The sequence below is a fragment of the Musca domestica genome, unplaced genomic scaffold (genome assembly GCF_030504385.1).
Source record: "Musca domestica strain aabys unplaced genomic scaffold, Musca_domestica.polishedcontigs.V.1.1 84, whole genome shotgun sequence".
NCBI classification, from domain to species: Eukaryota; Metazoa; Arthropoda; class Insecta; order Diptera; family Muscidae; genus Musca; species Musca domestica.
The window spans coordinates 768,986-789,918 of record NW_026712417.1 but is presented as its reverse complement, the minus strand read 5'-3'; the positions used below and the strand labels follow the sequence as shown (position 1 = coordinate 789,918).

At 34.4% G+C, this 20,933-nt stretch overlaps 1 protein-coding gene across 2 annotated transcripts in view; it reads left to right on the top strand.

Annotated features, from left to right (window-relative positions):
* LOC101901776 (serine-rich adhesin for platelets) overlaps positions 1-7,057 on the top strand; it is a 446,297-nt gene extending 439,240 nt beyond the window's left edge. For both annotated transcript variants that reach the window (XM_059131315.1, XM_059131316.1), the window contains exons 8-9: positions 3,382-3,609; positions 5,895-7,057. In XM_059131315.1, coding sequence (XP_058987298.1) covers positions 3,382-3,609; positions 5,895-6,026 — 360 coding nt within the window. In that variant the 3' untranslated portion in view covers positions 6,027-7,057. The remainder of the gene's footprint in view (positions 1-3,381; positions 3,610-5,894) is intronic.
* Positions 7,058-20,933: the final 13,876 nt, after the last annotated feature.

Below are 20,933 nucleotides of genomic sequence, written 5' to 3'. Positions count from 1 at the left end.
CTTGCTAAGATTTTCAATAATTAAGTTACAATTTAACTCTTCTTTGACTTTAGCATTTTTTCCTCCACTACTCCAGACCACAAGCAATGTCATTCTCTATCAAAGGCACATATTGTCCAAAATCTATATATGTATGTATAAAGAAATTCTCATGTTGTTGATTCTCCCACTTTTTGGTTGTCCAACATTATTGGCTCGGCTCGGTTGGTCTCTCTTCTGGTACTTGGACAAAGGAAATGATACTTGTGTCTGTATGGTGTATAAGGAGCAAAGGATATTGAATCTTCCCTGTCGTCACATACAATGTGAATAAAATGTAATTCAAGTGGTCACACACACACACACACACATCTAAGTATATGTGTGTGTGTATGGAATATGTTTGCCTGACCTATGTAACTCAAGCTCAAGATGGAGACATCTTTTCCCATTCATGGCTAACGATAAAAATTGGAATCTTTATTGAATTAGATGAAACATGCATTAAATTAAAAGCTTCATTTGACCACACACACAAAAAAAACAACATTTCAATTGAATTCCCATTAAATGGCATTGTTCGGTTTAAAGGAATCGAACAGATATGAGATGACATCTTTCCACAAACAGAGAAAAACACCAACAAACAATGGCTAGGTTTTTGGGAGCTTGAACAAAGGACATTGAGTTATTCGAAATTATATGGAATAATTACATTTTCCAGGATCTGAGATAAAATTCTTTTGATAATCCCGAAAATCTTTCAAATTTTGGAGAACTTGTTCGACGTTTTTTATATGCGGAAAAAGGAAGACCCCAAATCTAGAGAAGAGCCGGTTAATATCAAAATCAAATGGAACATATGAGTAAAATGTATAAAGTACTGCGAAGTCGGTGTTACCAAAAAGATTAAACCGAAAAGTCCTCTGAAAAATATATATTTTTTTCAAATCCACGACTGAACATGTTCCTTAAATGTTCCACAATTGAAAATATTCTTTAAATTTTCTATGACTCAAGGTCTTTGGTCTTTCCATGATTCCATGTCCTTGAAAAAAATTCCTTAAAAATTCACGATTTTAAGTCAAATGTTCCATGAAAAATAATCCTTAATGATTCCACGATTATAAGTCTAATGGTCTAGATTATAACCCATTGTAAAATATTCCCTAAAAATTCCTGAAGGCCCTTTATAAATATTCTTTCGAAATATCACGATTATGGTCTATGAATGATGTTCCTTAAATTATCCTTACAATTTTCTTTGAAAATTCTACGATTAAGTATCATTCCTGAAAATTCAATGATTCAAGGTTTTTGGGAAATATTCCTTAAGAATTCCATGATTCTATGTCATTGAAAAAAAATCTTCAAAATAGATTCCACGATCATAAGTCAAATGTTCCGTTAAAAATAGGAGACAATGATCCTTAAAAATATTCCTCGATTGTTGAAAGATGCTAAGATTTATGTATTTAAAAGATATTCCGATTATAACCCTTGAAAATGATTCACTAAAAATTCCAGGATTAAACTCTGATGGTTCTCTATAAACATTCCCCCGAAATTTCACGATTATGATCCATGACTAATGTTCCTTAAATATTCCACTAGTATGATCCTTAAAATTTTCCTTGAAAATTCTACGAATAAGGATCATATCCCCTAAAAAATAAGTAAGTTCGACCGGGACGAATTTGGAAAATTTAAAAAAAAAAAATCCTTTAAAATCTTAAAAATACCGAATGTAGCCGCTATTTAGGGTCGATACGACCACGTGGACCTGCATAGGCAACTTTTGTCATAAACCATTACAATATTCAAATGCGAAACTTGAAAAAAAATCGTAGAATAATGTTGGTAAAATCATCAAAATACGAGTTCCATTATATGGGAGCTATACGAAAACGTGGACCTGCACAAACAATTTTCTGTCATAGGCTGTAATATCCATTACGAACTTCCAATGCCAAATTTGAAACAATTCCGGTAAATATTCTCGCTAAAATCATCAAAATACCGAATATCGGGAGGTGCCGTTATATGGAGGCTGTACGAAGGCGTGGACCTGCAAGGCCCATTTTCAATACCAAAAGTCATACAGTTATAATATACATTTGAGCAAAATGTTATCAACTTCTTCTTAATTTCGTTCAGAAGCTAGTGTGATTTCCAGAGACGGTCAGACCGGCGGACATCGCTAAATCGACATAGAATTTTATGCTGATTATGAATATATATATATAATATACTTTGTGTGGTCTAAAATGTATATTTCGAGGTGTTACAAACGGAATCACAAACTTAACATACCCTCCATACTATTGTGGAGGATATACAAAAAATGCCGGATTTCCATTCAACGCATCCCCTGCAAATGCAAAAAGAGACCAACCATCAGAGTTTTTCTCTACTTTTTTCCATTAACAGTGCCATCATGTACTGTACACATTATAGCCCACACACATTTCCGCTGTGAGCAATCCTCTTATAATTTGGGTCATTTCCGCTAATTGCAAATATTAAATAGAAATCGGTATGAAAAAATATAACAAAACTTCGCGATAGCAACTGAAAACAATGACCTGTACTTGGCCGTTCGCAAAATAGTTTTTCTGTTTTCACTTTGAAATCTGGCCGAGAGAGCAAAAAAAAAATACTTGTACCGAGTGAGTGCAAAAAAAAGCTATCTAAGCCATCTGATGGACAGTTGAAACTATTTCTCCGGAGTGATAGCGGCCGATACACACGACGACGAAATGAATGCATGGAAGTGCTAAAAACAGACAAAGTGAGTGCTGTGTGCGGATGCCCGGAAGGATTTGAAACACTAAAAAACCGTTAAACTCAGCGAAGCATTGCAATGTTGTTAGTGATGTTGTTGTTTTTTTTTTTTCCTTTCTTTCTTTTTTAAAAGGCAAGCCGCTGGTTTTCATCGGAACAATTTTGTTCTTGTCCCTTTCTTCTTTTGTGTATATTTCTTGCAATTGATTTTGTTTTTTTGCTTTCCTCATCTCTCCCTCTTTATTTTCATGTTATACTCCCATACCAACTATTCATCATCTTTTGCTACTGGATGGACTTTATGTTATCAACACTTTAAACATCCTGCCTGGTTGGCTGGCTGGTTGCCTGACTGCCCATAACGCTATGCCAACGGCAACGACAATGATAACCATTTCTATTCAATATTCAATACATGGAACGTATCGAACATCCAAAACATGGACCTATCTACCAACCTACATATGTATGTGTGTTCATATGCAACAAATATGAATGCTACAAACCTGTGTTTGATGCTGACAATGGCGATGCTGGCGATGATGATGACGATGCTTGCTGTGGATGACGATGACGATGGGCTATGGTGTTGCTACAACAATTCCTTTTGCCACATAGCCAAGTACCAATTACAAGGCAGAAAAAGTCATGTCAGATAAACTGAATTTTAACAAGCACACCGGAATACGAGAAGCCGCATTGTTGTTGGTCAAAGAGAAGTGTGGACGTTATGCATTGATACGTGAGCCATTGTATTTGGATCGATGTGTGGTATGCAGTGAGGCTGATTGGGATGAATATTTTGAGATACAGGAGATCTCATCGAAGGATACGTTCATATTTAAAGTAAGTACTAGAATAACACGCACACAGACACACACACACACATGTGCAATACATAAATATGTATGTTAAGTAAGTTAGTACCATTGCCCGCAAGCGATGAAACGATGTTGTGTTGCCAAAAGCCCATAATGTTGTTATACACTTCATTGGCATGTAAAATAAAATCTATTCTATGATCGGAGGATTATTTAAATAAATGGAAACGGAACTTGAATAACTGTGAGAGTGGAAAGTTGGACGAGGGGCAGGCATGGTATTGTTTAGGAGAAGGATAAGGAAACGAATATTGTTTTCCTTGGATTGAGGGTAGTGTTTGGTTATTTGATATGAAAGCAACAGGGGTATTTTATAAAAAACGGAGTTGGAAAATATTTCACTATTGTAACATGAATGATCCTTGAAAAAATCCTTAGAAATGATCCTTGAAATAAAAATTTTCTTAAAAAAATAACAGACCAAATTTTAAAATGTTCCTTCAAAAATTATCCTAAAATATCACCCTCATGGCTCCTTCAAAAATTATCCTTGAAAACGGCTAGTTCAAATTATCATTGAATTTCCATAAAAATCTACGCCCACAGCTCTTATGGTCCTTTGAAAAATCAATAAGTGCAAAACTAGGCATCCCTGAAAACATTTTCCTAAAAATGTCCACGATTATACAGAGTGAGATAAAAAAAAGCTGCAACAAAGTCAAACGCCATATTTTTTACATTTTTTTTAAATTTTATTGAATGAAAGCAAAAAATATCGGAAATAGCAACAAATTTTAAAATAAGTGCAGATTTGTTCGAATTGGTCACCTTTGACACGAATTATGGCCTTCAAACGGCCAATGAAACCGTCACACGCTGCCCGAATGTTGCTCTACGGTATTTTGCCCCATTCCCGGCGAAGCGCTTGCTTGATGTGATCGACACTTTGGTATTTTTTAGTACCAACCTTGCTTTCCGGATTGGTATCCGGAGATTTTGGTGGCCATTGTGCGCTGGAAATTAAGCGAGACACCTCATTTGATGCCACGGTTGATTAGTTCGTGCGGAGAGCGACCATCGGCTGTTATGGCGGCCTCAGCATCACCATGGCCGGCGCTTGAGTTCTGGTGGCCAACCGAAGATGCACATTTTCAGCTGACCTCTTTGGCAAGTAAACACGATCATTTTGTTTGTTTACAAACTGCTAGACAACGAATGTTTTTTCATCAGAGAAAACCAAATTCGGCAGTTCGACACTTTCGACCAATCGAAGCAACTCTTTAGCTCTATTTTCTTGAGTCTAAGTTTTGCACTTTTTGGAATTTCAATGGCTTTACCCCGAGCTCATTTTTCAATATTGCGATATGTTCAGCTCACGAGCCATATTTTGGCCACTGCGACGCGGGTTTCGATCAATTCGCTTCTTTACTTTTCGAAACATTTCTGCTGATGTTGCTATTTCCTTCCGTCCACTTCCTTTTCTCGTTACGTCACGGTAACGAGCGATGGTACGAGACACAAAAGATTTGTTCACATTTAAATGCTGGAGAACTCTAAAAATAACCACATGTGATTTTCTAGCCAAATATAAAGAAATCACACTATCACGCTTGAATTCCATCACGAATCACTTTTTTTCTGGAAAATTCTCACCAAAATGCTTTTGTATGCTTGTAAATAATATAATGAGCTGTCATTGGAATAATTTTAAAGGAACGAGTGGCTTAGAAATAAGAGCAGTCTGAAATTGGTTGCAGTCTTTTCATCTCACCCTGTATTTTAAAATATATTCCTTAAAATAATCCGCAATTTACCTCTAAAGATCCTTGACATATTTCCTCTGAGAATCCATAAATATCTCCAAAGTTCAAAAGGGACCTGGATATGAAAATCCATAATTTAGCTCTAAAAATCCTTGAAAATATCCTTCCAAAAGTCCCTGAAAATTTTCTTCTGATAGTCTTAGAAAATATTTATAAATATTAACCTTCATAATGACCACATCCAACAATTTAACTCTATATTCTTTAAAAATCCTCGAAAATAGGGCAAATTTGTTGTCGTAGGTCGATTATAGGTCAAATTGAAATTCCTCGATTATAGGTCTTGAAGATTTTACGATTGAAAAATATTCTAAAAAATAATGGTCCTTCTAATATATTCTCAAAAAATCCGCGATTATAACTCTAATGGCCCTTAAAAATATTGACTCCAAGATTACAACATTATGGCTTATTAGTGTTTCAAAAATGAATTTCTCACACTTATCACATTAAACTACTAACTACCGCACTTTATTTCTCTCCCTAGGCCGAGGATAATGTCCGCACCAAACAATGGTACACACAGCTGCAGTATCACGCCCAGGGTATGGGCGCCTGGCGCAAAAGACGCAACGCCTTGGCCAATATTATGATTAATGGCATGTTGACGCGTAGCTAAGTCCGAACGGGATGGTGTTTATGTGGAGCTACCTACCACCTATGTGTGGGCAACCAGAGAGCGAAAAGGCATAGCAACGGCAATGCAAACGAATGAAAAACGATTAAAATTCCAATTGGAATGCAAACATAAATTTGAATTCAATTCAATACGCAATCAAAACGACTTAGGCTAATACGAATGTGACCTAATTATGGTCGTTTACATTAGAAAATGAAAGCACCGAAATGCAAAGCAACAACAACTGCAGCAGAAGCATCATCAACAGTTAGCTTTTAATTACACTCTTTACCGGGTTGTTGTATAATTTGTAAATCTTTGTAAAATTTATGAGAAGAATTTCCGTTCCATTCTCAAAAAACAATAATTTAACAACAAACGAAATGTTATTTAAAATTTAAATTTGTTAGCTTGGATTAACACTTGATATTTGTTTCCGTTCAAACTTAAACAACAAAAAAATGTGAAAAAAAACAAACATTAAAAACTTTATAAATAATAACCTAAATACATATTTATACATATCTATCTATCTGTCTATTATCAACAAAAATATATAAGCCTCTATTATTATCTGCATAAAACTATAAATAAATTCATTTCAAAGTATATTCGGTTTATAATTTTGGTAGGAATAAAAAATTTAAACATATATTTCACTTAATATGGATGAGTGTAGATACATACATACATGCACGTTCGGGCACACACATACACAAGCGCCTGTGTGTGTTGGTATTTGTAATTTGTATTTTATTGTTATTAGGATTTATATTATTCGACGCATTTATTGCGAACATTTTTTTTTATTAATTCGTAAAATAATTATTAGCTGATACACCGACATGTGGTTTATAAAACTCTTTGTTTACTTCGAGTATATTTTTGTTTATATTTTATTACAACTACTACTACTACTACAAACAACAACAAACATACTATCTATATACATACCTACACATATTATTGGAATATTTTGTAATTATAATTTCAAAACAAATTAAACAATAAATAAAGTTATTAAAAATATATTTATTACGGATTTATTATTGATTTTTTTTAAAATGTTCGTGGCAATTTCAATAATAAATTTTTAATTTTCCGTTCGATTAAGCTTACTGCACTGCAGTTTGGTAATTATTTTTGTTTTTAAACTAATTAAATTTAAATGGATGCATTCGAAACAGTTTAAAACCCACCAGGTCACTGAAAAAAAACTATTTGACTCTTGATGTTCCATGTCCTTTAGAGTCTTTGAAATTTGTCTCCATGATTATTTCCTTCAGAGTCTTTGAAAATTGTCCTTACTAGTTCGAGATTTTACAAATCTTAAAAAAATATTATTTATCCCTCGAAAATATTAATTAAACTTCTAATATTATTGTCCTCTAAATATATTTCTCATAAAACCATGATTGCGCTCTTTTAAAAAGTTTCTTAAAAAGTTTGCAACTGTACAGGGTGAGATGAAAAAACTGCAACCAACTTCAGACTGCTGTCATTTCTAAACCACTCGTCCGACAGCCAACCAGTGACAGCTCATTGTATTGTTTACAAGCGTACAAAAGCATTTTGGTGAGATTTATCCAGAAAAAAAGTTATTCGTGTTGGATTCCATGCGTGATACTGTGATTTCTTTATATTTGGCTGGAAACCCACAATTGGTTTTCGTTAGAGTACTCCAGCATTTAAATGTGAATAAATCTTTTGTATCTCGTACCATCGCTTGTTACCGTAATACTGGTAACGTTGTCCGACGTCAAGGAAGTGGACAGAAGAAAACAGCAACATCAGCAGAAATGGTTCGAAAAGTAAAGAAGCGACTTGATCGAAACCCGCGTCGCAGTGGCCAGCAAATATTAAAAAATGAGCTCGGGGTAAAGCCATTGAAATTCCAAAAAGTGCAAGAACTTGCACCGCAACAGAAAGTAAATAGACTCAAAAGAGCTAAAGAGTTGCTTTGGTTTTGTTTGGTTTTCTCCGATGAGAAAACATTCGCTGTCCAGCAGTTTGTAAACAAACAAAATAATCGTGTTTACTTGCCAAAGAGGTCAGCTGAAAATGTGCACCTTCGGTTGGCCACCAGAACTCAAGCGCCGACCATGCTGATGGTGTGGGCCTCCATAACAGCCGATGGTCGCTCTCCGCTTGTATTAATCGACCGTGGCATCAGAATAGACAATTTTTTGTCACAGGCTGTAGTACCTATTAGGCACTTTAAATTTCAAACAATTTCGGTGAATATTGTACCTAAAAACATCAAAATACCGAATGTAGGGATGTACTGATATACGGACCTGCATAGACAATTGTCTATCATAGACTTTAGTTCCCATTACGAACTCTAAATACGAAATTTGAAACAACTCCGATGAATAAAGTTCCTAAAATCGTCAAAATATCGAAAATCGGGAAGTACCGTTGTATGTGGGCTATGCGATCGTGGACCTATATAGACATTTCTCTTCCAGAGGGTAGAGTGCTTTGATAGAACTTCTAGTATGGATTTTCATTGAAAAATGTAGCTAAAATCATCAAAATGACAAAAATGCCGAGGTACGGTTATATGGGGATATACGATGTCATGGATATATACAGAAAATACTCTTTCAGGGCCTAAAGTACTCATAAGGAACTCCTTTTGTGGATTTTCACACAATTTCACTGAAAAATTTGGCTAAATTTTTCAAAATACCTAATAACGTTATATGGGCGCTATACGATATCGTGGACCGTTATAGCGCATCTTCGAACTTGACCTGCCTGCAGATAAATTACTGATCGGTGCAATATTTTAGCTTCCTTTCTTTATTCGTTTGGTCTCTAGATTGATTACAACAGACGGACTGGCGGACGGATGGACAGCGCTAAATCGTTTTAGAATTTTATGCTAATCAAGAATATTTATACTTTTTTAGGTCTAAAATTATTATTTCGATGAGTTACAAAGGGAATGACGAACTTAATATACTCTCCATACAATGTAAGGTGGAGGGTACAAACAGATCTTAACCTATATCACAAAACCGTACAAACTTGAAGAAATGCAATGGAAGATGGTTTAAAGCCTTTAAAAAACGTATAAAATCGTGTGGTGCCCGGCAGCCGCATCAAGATTGTTTTTCGTTCAAAATTTCAAAAAATCTCCCAAGGATAGGAGACTTCCTAGGTTTTGTTTAAGGTAAAGGCCCTATAAAAGTTCCTGGCTGAACCGGAAAACTATTAAATTTCATTTCAACATAGACAGCTTGTAAAAGGTCTTTTGCTTATGGAAAACATGTAAAATTATTTTGCCTCAAGAATCCCTCTAAAACTTTTTTTCGCTAGAACACCTGTTAAAGACCTTTCGCCTATAGACGTCTTATAAAAGCTCTTCGGTCGTTAGAAGACTTGTGGAAGGTCTTTTATGGAGGAGCATCGATAGCTTATCTTCCATGGAGGACCTATACGAGTATTATTGATATTTTCCTTAGAAAAGTGATTTAGCGGTTCTGACCCTTACTAATAGTTCTCATTGGTCTTAGAGAATGCATCGGCTTCTTTAAAACGAAAAAAAAGAAATATACAAACCCTTGAAATTTTAATCGTTGGGTGCTAAGTGTGTACAATAACGATTTGTGAAAAATATTTTTAGGACTACGTGTGGGTGTGAAGTTAGAATACACGTACCAGATGTCTGTACCCTCCCTGCAGGAAAATAAATTGGTTTAAAACTAATTTAAAATTAGTTTAAAAAAAACCACAACTAGTTTGTTTTTTGATTTATTTCCTTTACGCCAACTAACTATTTTAACATGGGGATGAGCTAGGCAGTGGACAATTGTCCATTCCTGCATTACTTTGAAACTAAATATAAACTAGTTACTTTTAAACTAACTATAAACCAATTACTTTTAAGCCAATTTTTAGTCAGTTGAAAAATATGTTAAAAAAGTTCAAAAAAACTTTTTTTTATTTATTTTTTTTTGTTAATCAATTTTCTTTATTTTCTATTTGAAGGAGGAGTGCTATTTTCAGATACCCTGGCTGCACTGTTTTTCTAAGCATATGTACTTGTGTATTAAGGTTAGCAGCACTAGCTTGTATTATTGTACGTTGCATTTATATCGAAATATTTTTGGAAATGTATTATGCGAATTATTGCAAAGTTGTTTGATATAACCAATCATCTTTGTTTTTTAGTGCTGTTTTTTCTCTAGAGAACTTATATGGGTTTTGTTTTTGCAATTTATTTTCGTTCTGATGTTTGAAGTGGTTGATATCCAGATGACTTTTCAACCAATTTGAAGTTAGTTGTAGAATAATGCATTTATAACTAACGATTTTCTCAACTGGTTGAAAAATGCTCCGCTGGTAAGTTAGTTAGTAAATGCATTATTCTACAACTAACTTCAAATTAGTTGAAAAGTCATCTGAATATCAACCAGTAGTGGTTACTTTGCTTTTTGATCTCCAGATGACTTTTCAACTAATTTGAAGTTAGTTGTAGAATAATGCATTTATAACTAACGATTTTCTCAACTAGTTGAAAAAATTCTTGCAGGGCTGCAGGAAAATAAATTGGTTTAAAACTAATTTAAAATTAGTTTAAAAAAAACCACAACTAGTTTGTTTTTTGATTTATTTCCTTTACGCCAACTAACTATTTTAACATGGGGATGAGCTAGGCAGTGGACAATTGTCCATTCCTGCATTACTTTGAAACTAAATATAAACTAGTTACTTTTAAACTAACTATAAACCAATTACTTTTAAGCCAATTTTTAGTCAGTTGAAAAATATGTTAAAAAAGTTCAAAAAAACTTTTTTTATTTATTTTTTTTTTTGTTAATCAATTTTCTTTATTTTCTATTTGAAGGAGAAGTGCTATTTTCAGATACCCTGGCTGCACTGTTTTTCTAAGCATATGTACTTGTGTATTAAGGTTAGCAGCACTAGCTTGTATTATTGTACGTTGCATTTATATCGAAATATTTTTGGAAATGTATTATGCGAATTATTGCAAAGTTGTTTGATATAACCAATCATCTTTGTTTTTTAGTGCTGTTTTTTCTCTAGAGAACTTATATGGGTTTTGTTTTTGCAATTTATTTTCGTTCTGATGTTTGAAGTGGTTGATATCCAGATGACTTTTCAACCAATTTGAAGTTAGTTGTAGAATAATGCATTTATAACTAACGATTTTCTCAACTGGTTGAAAAATGCTCCGCTGGTAAGTTAGTTAGTAAATGCATTATTCTACAACTAACTTCAAATTAGTTGAAAAGTCATCTGAATATCAACCAGTAGTGGTTACTTTGCTTTTTGATCTCCAGATGACTTTTCAACTAATTTGAAGTTAGTTGTAGAATAATGCATTTATAACTAACGATTTTCTCAACTAGTTGAAAAAATTCTTGCAGGGCTGCAGGAAAATAAATTGGTTTAAAACTAATTTAAAATTAGTTTAAAAAAAACCACAACTAGTTTGTTTTTTGATTTATTTCCTTTACGCCAACTAACTATTTTAACATGGGGATGAGCTAGGCAGTGGACAATTGTCCATTCCTGCATTACTTTGAAACTAAATATAAACTAGTTACTTTTAAACTAACTATAAACCAATTACTTTTAAGCCAATTTTTAGTCAGTTGAAAAATATGTTAAAAAAGTTCAAAAAAACTTTTTTTTATTTATTTTTTTTTTTGTTAATCAATTTTCTTTATTTTCTATTTGAAGGAGAAGTGCTATTTTCAGATACCCTGGCTGCACTGTTTTTCTAAGCATATGTACTTGTGTATTAAGGTTAGCAGCACTAGCTTGTATTATTGTACGTTGCATTTATATCGAAATATTTTTGGAAATGTATTATGCGAATTATTGCAAAGTTGTTTGATATAACCAATCATCTTTGTTTTTTAGTGCTGTTTTTTCTCTAGAGAACTTATATGGGTTTTGTTTTTGCAATTTATTTTCGTTCTGATGTTTGAAGTGGTTGATATCCAGATGACTTTTCAACCAATTTGAAGTTAGTTGTAGAATAATGCATTTATAACTAACGATTTTCTCAACTGGTTGAAAAATGCTCCGCTGGTAAGTTAGTTAGTAAATGCATTATTCTACAACTAACTTCAAATTAGTTGAAAAGTCATCTGAATATCAACCAGTAGTGGTTACTTTGCTTTTTGATCTCCAGATGACTTTTCAACTAATTTGAAGTTAGTTGTAGAATAATGCATTTATAACTAACGATTTTCTCAACTAGTTGAAAAAATTCTTGCAGGGCTGCAGGAAAATAAATTGGTTTAAAACTAATTTAAAATTAGTTTAAAAAAAACCACAACTAGTTTGTTTTTTGATTTATTTCCTTTACGCCAACTAACTATTTTAACATGGGGATGAGCTAGGCAGTGGACAATTGTCCATTCCTGCATTACTTTGAAACTAAATATAAACTAGTTACTTTTAAACTAACTATAAACCAATTACTTTTAAGCCAATTTTTAGTCAGTTGAAAAATATGTTAAAAAAGTTCAAAAAAACTTTTTTTTATTTATTTTTTTTTTTTGTTAATCAATTTTCTTTATTTTCTATTTGAAGGAGAAGTGCTATTTTCAGATACCCTGGCTGCACTGTTTTTCTAAGCATATGTACTTGTGTATTAAGGTTAGCAGCACTAGCTTGTATTATTGTACGTTGCATTTATATCGAAATATTTTTGGAAATGTATTATGCGAATTATTGCAAAGTTGTTTGATATAACCAATCATCTTTGTTTTTTAGTGCTGTTTTTTCTCTAGAGAACTTATATGGGTTTTGTTTTTGCAATTTATTTTCGTTCTGATGTTTGAAGTGGTTGATATCCAGATGACTTTTCAACCAATTTGAAGTTAGTTGTAGAATAATGCATTTATAACTAACGATTTTCTCAACTGGTTGAAAAATGCTCCGCTGGTAAGTTAGTTAGTAAATGCATTATTCTACAACTAACTTCAAATTAGTTGAAAAGTCATCTGAATATCAACCAGTAGTGGTTACTTTGCTTTTTGATCTCCAGATGACTTTTCAACTAATTTGAAGTTAGTTGTAGAATAATGCATTTATAACTAACGATTTTCTCAACTAGTTGAAAAAATTCTTGCAGGGTATGTTTCCACGCTCCAAACAATAGTATGCTCATACCAAACATACGTACATACATATTTACATTGAACGAACACTTCAACTTATGTTTTAAACCAAAAAAACGGATGCAAGTACAGCTGGAAGGAAATCAAATCGTGACACAGTGTTTCGAAGACATCGGAAAAGGTATGATCGTTAAATGGGAATTACTGAAAATAATTGTTACAGAACACATTTTTAACAGTACTTCAATACCTCAATTTATTATAGCAGAAATTAATATACCCTTGACTTACTAATTTCAAACTTTGCCCCAAGAAGAAGAAATTCGAATATCAGCTTTGTTCACTGTTCGCCAAACTTTTGGTTGCATCTCCTCGTTTCGCATCTTTGGCAGTTATAGTTACAAATGTCAGTATTGGCAGACATTTCTATTTAAATGCCGTAATGAAGTCTGTTTATACCATATAATGTTCCGTGTTTACACTACGTGCTTTGGATACTATTATTATTATTTTTACCGTTTTCATTTTCACTACCAACTTATGCGCCCGTACTCGAGCTGTGTAAATTTTAACTGAACTCCACTTGAAAAGATCCTGCACGAGTGGCAACGGTATTATTGCTACATGATGCCAGTCTGCCAAGCAGCTAGTCAGACATCCAATAGGTCAGCCGGCAGTGAGCAAGCAGTAACGTGGTGTTAGAACATGCTTACGGCATGCGAGCAGTATTCCATTACCCCGGCCAGCAGAGTTGGCCAAGAGTACATTTTAAAGTTCAGTCAGTTGTTTTTCTTATCCTGTCATTACATTTAAACTGCAAATGGACTATCCAACCATCCATATAAATGCATAAAACTAGAGATTGGAGCTGATGTTGGGTGTTGGTGCTGATGCTTCTGCTGCGTCCATCCAAGAATTACAAAAGGCAAACGGATGAGGACCGAAAAAAAAAACAACATTTCTAGTTCGTATATTTTTCTTCTTGGCTTTCGTTTGTTTTAGCATTTTGTTCTTGTTCGTGTTGTTTGTTGTTTTTTTTTCCTTCCTTCTCCATCTCACTTTTTGGCCATTGGCATGTTTCGAAGTCGATTTGTCCATGTGGAAGAATTTTGTTTACGTTTGGCACTACGTTTTAAAATCTGCAAAGCGTACGGATGTGTTTGCGCGTGTGTTTCTGTGTATGTGTGCATTATCAAATCGACTTTTGGACAGATTCCTTGAATTCTCTTCCAAATTAAATTTGACTTACAAGATAGAGGTTCTGCAGACACATTACCAGAATCTAATGGGAAAATGTACTGAACAACGGCACCATGGAGCTATGTAAATGATTAATAGATAAGCAGTGCAGTGCATTCAAGTTTTAATTAAATTAAAATGTCTTGTGGATGCATTTTCAATTTCCGGTAAAAAAAATTCAAGGAAAAAACTCCACGTAATTATGCATCACTCTTGCCAATGGTGTTGTGAATTTTTGGGAGTGTGTAAAAGTCCCCGACAGAGTCCGAACAAAAATGTGTAGACTTTTGTCATTTATTCATAGATGGCCTTTTCGTATTCTATCTGTAGAAGACTTGACGATATTTTATCTAGTCGTACATAGTCTACAGTCTTATATTCATTGAAAGTATATAGAATACGTGAGAGGGGTCACGGGAATGCAAGTTTTCTTACAAGACAATGACAAGTCTTATTGAACTATTTCTATTAACTTTTTGTAATCTCCACCATATAATGGGGTTTGTAGCTCTTTCTCTCTCTCTCTCTCTCTCTCTTATTTAAGACCCTACAAGATGATCTGCATACTAGACGGCGGATTTGCATATTGTCAGTAGTCACCATTCTAACTTTCGATATGATCGACATAGGTGACTGCAGTTTTACCTATGACCTATGAATACAGAGATAAAAAACTGCAACATTCCTTTTTTAAAATTTATTGAATAAAAGCAAAACATGTCTGAAATGGCATCAAATTTTAGAATTGTTCGAATTGGTCGCCTTTGGCACGAATTATGGTCTTTAGGAGGCTAATGAAACCGTCACACGCTGCGCGAATGTTGCTCTACGGTATTTTGGCCCATTCCCGACGAAGCGCTTGCTTGAGGTGATCGACACTTTGGTATTTTTTGTGCCAACCCGGCTTTCCAAAATACTCCAAACACAATAGTACAAAGGGTTGGTATCCGAAGATTATGGTGGCCATTGTGCGCTGGAAATGAAGCGATGAACCTAATTTTGTAACCATTCTTGTGTGGCGCGTACTGTGCGCGATGGTGCTGAGTCCTGTTGGAATGTCCAAGATCTGCGGCCAAAATTTTTGCATGCCCAAGGCTTTAATACAACCTCCAGAATATTTTCCCGATAATATTCGGCATTTATTTTGATGCCACAGCCGATTAATACGTGCGGAGAGCGACCATCGGCTGTTATGGCTGCCCACACCATCACCATGGCTGGCGCTTGAGTTCTGGTGGCCAACCGAAGGTACACATTTTTAGCTGGCCTCTTTGGCAAGTGAACACGATTAGTTTGTTTGTTTACAAACTGCTGAACAATGAATGTTTTCTCATTGGAGAAAACCAAATTCGGCAGTTCACCACTTTCGGCCAAGCGAAGCAACTCTTTAGCTCTTTTGAGTCGATTTTCTTTCTGTTGCGAGTGATGGTACGAGACACAAAAGATTTATTCACATTTAAATGCTGGAGTGCTCTACCGATAGCCACTTGTGGTTTTTCAGCCAAAAATAAAGAAATCACACTATCACGCATAGATTCCATCACGAATAACTTTATTCCTGGAAAATTCTCACCAAAATGCTTTTGTACGCTTGTAAACAATATAATGAGCTGTCACTGGAATAATTTTAACAGCTGTCGGACAAGTGGTTTAGAAATGCCAACAGTCTGAAGTTGGTTGCAGGTTTTTCATCTCACCCTGTATATATTAAACGGTTTTGCCACATTTGGTATCAGAATTAGCTGAAGTTTAGCATTTCGGGTTCCACTGAGTACTTCAACTCCTTCAATATTTGCTACGTTTGTCAACGGAATAGGATATAATTTTGTATTTTGGGCTTTTCAGAACGCCACATTTGTACAAAAAAATGCGTACATGAAAATGTTTGCAAACGGAATATTGTATTAGATTACTGGTCCAGCCCTGATATTGCGGTAGCAACCGATTTTCGGTATTTTCAAGATTTTGCGCATTCCCATGTCCACCTTCTCATCTTAAAACTATATAACAAATTTCAGAAATTCAGCTATATCCCTTCATCCAATACCAAATTTAGTAACATTTAGAACTTTTTCCAAACAATCTACGTCTCTCCATCCTAGACGCCAACAGTGATCCAAAACTAGTACCATTTAGCACTTTTTGAACAGTAAAAGTATTCATGCGCAAAGCATTTCCATATCAATAACGGATTCATCTCTATATCTGCACCCAATCCAAATGTAGTACAATGTTGTACTCTTCGTACAATTATTGTAAATATTTCCAAACCCACGCCAAGTCTCAAACACAAATACCATCAGTAATATAAATATTAAATTTCAGAATTTTACGCAAAACCACTTGGTACTTTTCGAAAAATTATAACTCACATTTCCGAAACCACCATCACATTTTCACCACATACACCAACGGTGACATCTAATCAAATTTTAGGACACCCATACCATTCGGTACTTCTCGTACAGTTATAGAACACGTTTCCGAAACCACATCCATATATCCAGGCTATACATAAACAGCGACCTTAATACTAAATTTCAGATTTCAAGTTTATCTGTTCACCCAATACCAAATTGTATCAAATATAGTAATATTTAGTACTTTTTATGAACTTGCAGTACACATTTCCAAAGTCACGTCTATATCACAAACCTACCACAATACAAAATTTCAAAATTCCAGCCTCATCCATTCACCCCTTACCATGCTGTTCAAAATTTAGTACCAATGCGTTCACTTGGTACAAAACCACAATTTTTGATCAAATTTACTTTCCAGCCTTGATTCTCATACCACATTTCAAGATTTTAGCTCTATCCCTTCACAGAATACCAAATGGTACCATTTTAGAACTTTTCGTGACCTTAAATTTTCCTTTGTCCAATACAAGTTATTCGATTTTTGGTACAATTTACCTTTTTACGTACCTTTTTTGAAATACTCATTCAATTTGATTTACTTATGCAAATCTCCAACATATATTAACATTTGTAATGGATATTTCTGCTAAATATGCAGTGTGGTGTAGGGTATCATATAAACGACCCACTGTGCCCCTTTCGTTCTTCCCGTACTGATTACAGATGCAAAACTTGTGGCCTCTTTCGTTGTAATACAAGTCATTTCTCTTGATGAAATCTTTTCAGAGCATTCTTAAGTAATTAAAATCATTCCCGAATAATTTTTTCAATATAAATTAATCTACAATTCCCACAGTCCTTGGTTGCAATGGAAATCTATAAAATATCTTATTCCCAATGCTTTTTCGATAATCCTGCCTGGGGAATGCCTCCATTCGATGTCATTTACTTAAAATTGTACGCTTTTCTGGAAATCTGCCCTCGCCACCACTACTACCAAACGATTCGGTATATTTTAGCAGCCTTGATGTTCACACCAATATTAATAACGACTAAGCTCTCATTCTTAGGCAAAGCACATCCTTTCATTATCTTTATTGCACTTTAGATTGATTGTGTTAGGTCATGAATTCGAGTGTTCAGGTTTATGTGAGCACAATCGTGTGTATGTATGGGGGCGAGTGATTGCGTGCGTGTGTATTTAAAATAAAAAAGCCTAAAATCAAAGCTTTCACGCTTTTATTCTTCTTACCCTTAAATTGCTATCATTCATATAAAGCAAGCGGTCATATTGATTCTGAAAGCATCGTTTTTATATTCAAATAAAAATACATACATACCCAGCATGTACATACCCGCACAGGCCCATATGTTATATGAACGCCACAAACGTAACTAAAAATAAAATCTCTCCATCGTCCTTTACCTTTAAAAACTGCTGGTTCTATGTCGAATAATTTGTTTTTAGAGAAGGGTGGCGTAAAGAGACTGCCACCGAAAAAGGACTGCACGAAGTTACACACTTTGCTGCTGTTGTTGTCTACAACGACGAAATGGTAACACGAGACGAGTTCAGTGTGTCAATTATTGTTGTTGGTTTGTTTTGGTAGTTCTTTCTGTATTTTATTGCAAGGATATTTGGCTCTTTGGGAAATCTCTGTCAGTTGGCGGGAGTATTTGATGAGTAGTGGTTTTTTAAATGAGAACAGAATCATTGCTCTCTTCAGCTCTCCTAATACATTGCGGTGCTCATTCTCACGTGTTTGCTTACCATCTCTCTCACACACTCTTTTGTCAGCAATTTGGCGCAGCGAGAAATGAATAAAAGAGAATATTAACCTTATTAATAATTTGTCTATATTTTAAGAGAGGGAAAACTAGGTTTTACCAAATTTGGCTTTTTCGAAAAATTGACGATATTAGTGACATTTGAACTCAATGTGGTTATTGCAAATACTACAATCTGGAGAAAGCTTAAAAAGCATCCTTGAAAGAAATGTTACAGACAACTGTGTCTTGATTTACATTAGACAAGTTTTAACATTTTACAAAAAAGCTATTAACCTTTTAACTTCAATGTAAAGAAAACTGTTCGTGCTTTATGAAAACGATTTGTTTTAAATAATAGCAGTTCTAACTGTTTTATATGGAAGACTTTCTTTATGAATTTGTAAGTTTTTTGCCTTGTGATCTTTTTATGACATGCCGTTAGGAAAGAATGGAGATACAAGACTTTTAGACCCCCTTTTGATTTATGTCCCACAGGGGGAAATCTTTCCTATTATCATCCAGAATAAAAAAAGGTAATGTAAAGAAAGGGTTGGAGAGACGAAATACATAGCATCAAACTACTGAAATAACAGATAATAGATTCTAGCTCCAGTGGCAAATCATTGAATTTTTGGGTCCACGCTTTCGATTCCTTCGGTATTTTGATCGTAGTCAGATTTACCCTCCAAATTGTTTCAAATTTGGTATTTAAGAAGATTTGGTAGATGATAATCTTTGAAGCATAAAATTGTCCTGATAGGTTCCCGTTTTGGCATGTTGAAGTACCCATTACGAACTTCAAATACGAAATTTGACGCAATTCCAGTGAATAATGTTGCGAAAATCCTGGAAATAGCGACTATCTCGGGGTAGCGTTATATGGGTGCTATACTAAAACGTAGACCTCTATAGGCAAGTCTCTTCCAAGGGTAAAGTACCCAGAGATAACTCCTTGTGTGGATTTTCAGACTATTCCATTAAAAATTTGTGGGCCTATATAGACAATTCTTTTTCAGAGGATAAAGTACTTACAGAAAACTCCTTATGTAGAATTTCAGACAATTGTCCACATTGAAAATTTTGGTTACGTTACGTAATCCTGATTGGCGGCCTTAAAAGTGACCATCCGGCTGCTAGCGGTCTTGGGGTCTGGTTCTCAACCGTCACTTTGTAACACCTCAGGACGAACACGAAACTATAACATTACACATCACAAATATAATACACTACACAAACACAACACCTGCTCAGACAAGGGAGAGTTGATGTTTCTACTTCCGCATTCGTCCACCCTTCCATGGTCTTCAGGGTTCCTTTTTAAACTAATTTTCTGAAGACCCCACAAACACTCACCTCTTTACCTAGTTAGAAAATTGCTCTATTAATTTTTATTTTATTTTCACTCTAATTCAAATCACAAAATTATTTATTGACAGACGGGACTTACAACTAAATACAAATAAATTTTGTCTAATTTAACAGGGACAATCTAACACCAGATTATATTAAAAATGTAAAAAATGAAAAATAGCAAATTTTTCTTGTGAGAAACCTAGGAAATTTTGTACGTCTGCACTTTTCAGACCTCAAATTCTAATCAAAATACTACCTATTGTAAAGGAGCTCTCTTACAATGGCCTCACTAGCCAAAATTGGCTCTAATTGAAACAAACGACTATAACCTCTAGTTTTTTCTGGATATTGCTTATATTGTATAAGGTAAAATTTAAAGGAAACTGGCGTTAAACATCCTTACATTGAAACATTAAGAAAGGACATCACAACATATACTTATACTATTTAATTAAATTTAAACTGTATCTAAATAAAAATAATTTGAATGTCTATCAATATTATCCTACCGTTATTTAAATTACATTTTTATGGTTTCTTATAATTATGAATTTTTTTAATAATTGTTCTTATTTTTCCGATATCTCGTCTTATTTTAGTTGCATGTCCCTAGACTTTCTTCCGTGCTCCAAAATATGAATAAAGAAAAAGGGCGTCTATTACCTGGTCGTTGATTAAGTGGCGTAATCTTAATTCTTATGCCACAGGAGCGGACAACTTGCGATCAAACAATCTTCTTCTTGCGGCCAGCCGATTAGTTTTGACCAATCTCCACCACCTCGACCACAGACACCAAACAAAATTAGGACACACCTTCAATTCAACGGCCGAAACCTTCAATTTCAACGGCCAATTTAAACCCAAGGACCGGGTATTTAACACCTGATCCCCACTCAGCAGAGAGTGGAGACCAAAAAAAATATTGTAATTTTGGGGAATCTTTATATAGAAAAATACAAAAATAAAAATGTTTGATTTCCCACTGTCCTATTATGAGTTCTCACTTTTTATAAACAAGTAAACACACATAAAAATTCACTTTTTTAGTGTTAAAAACTTCTTTTGACCGTCGT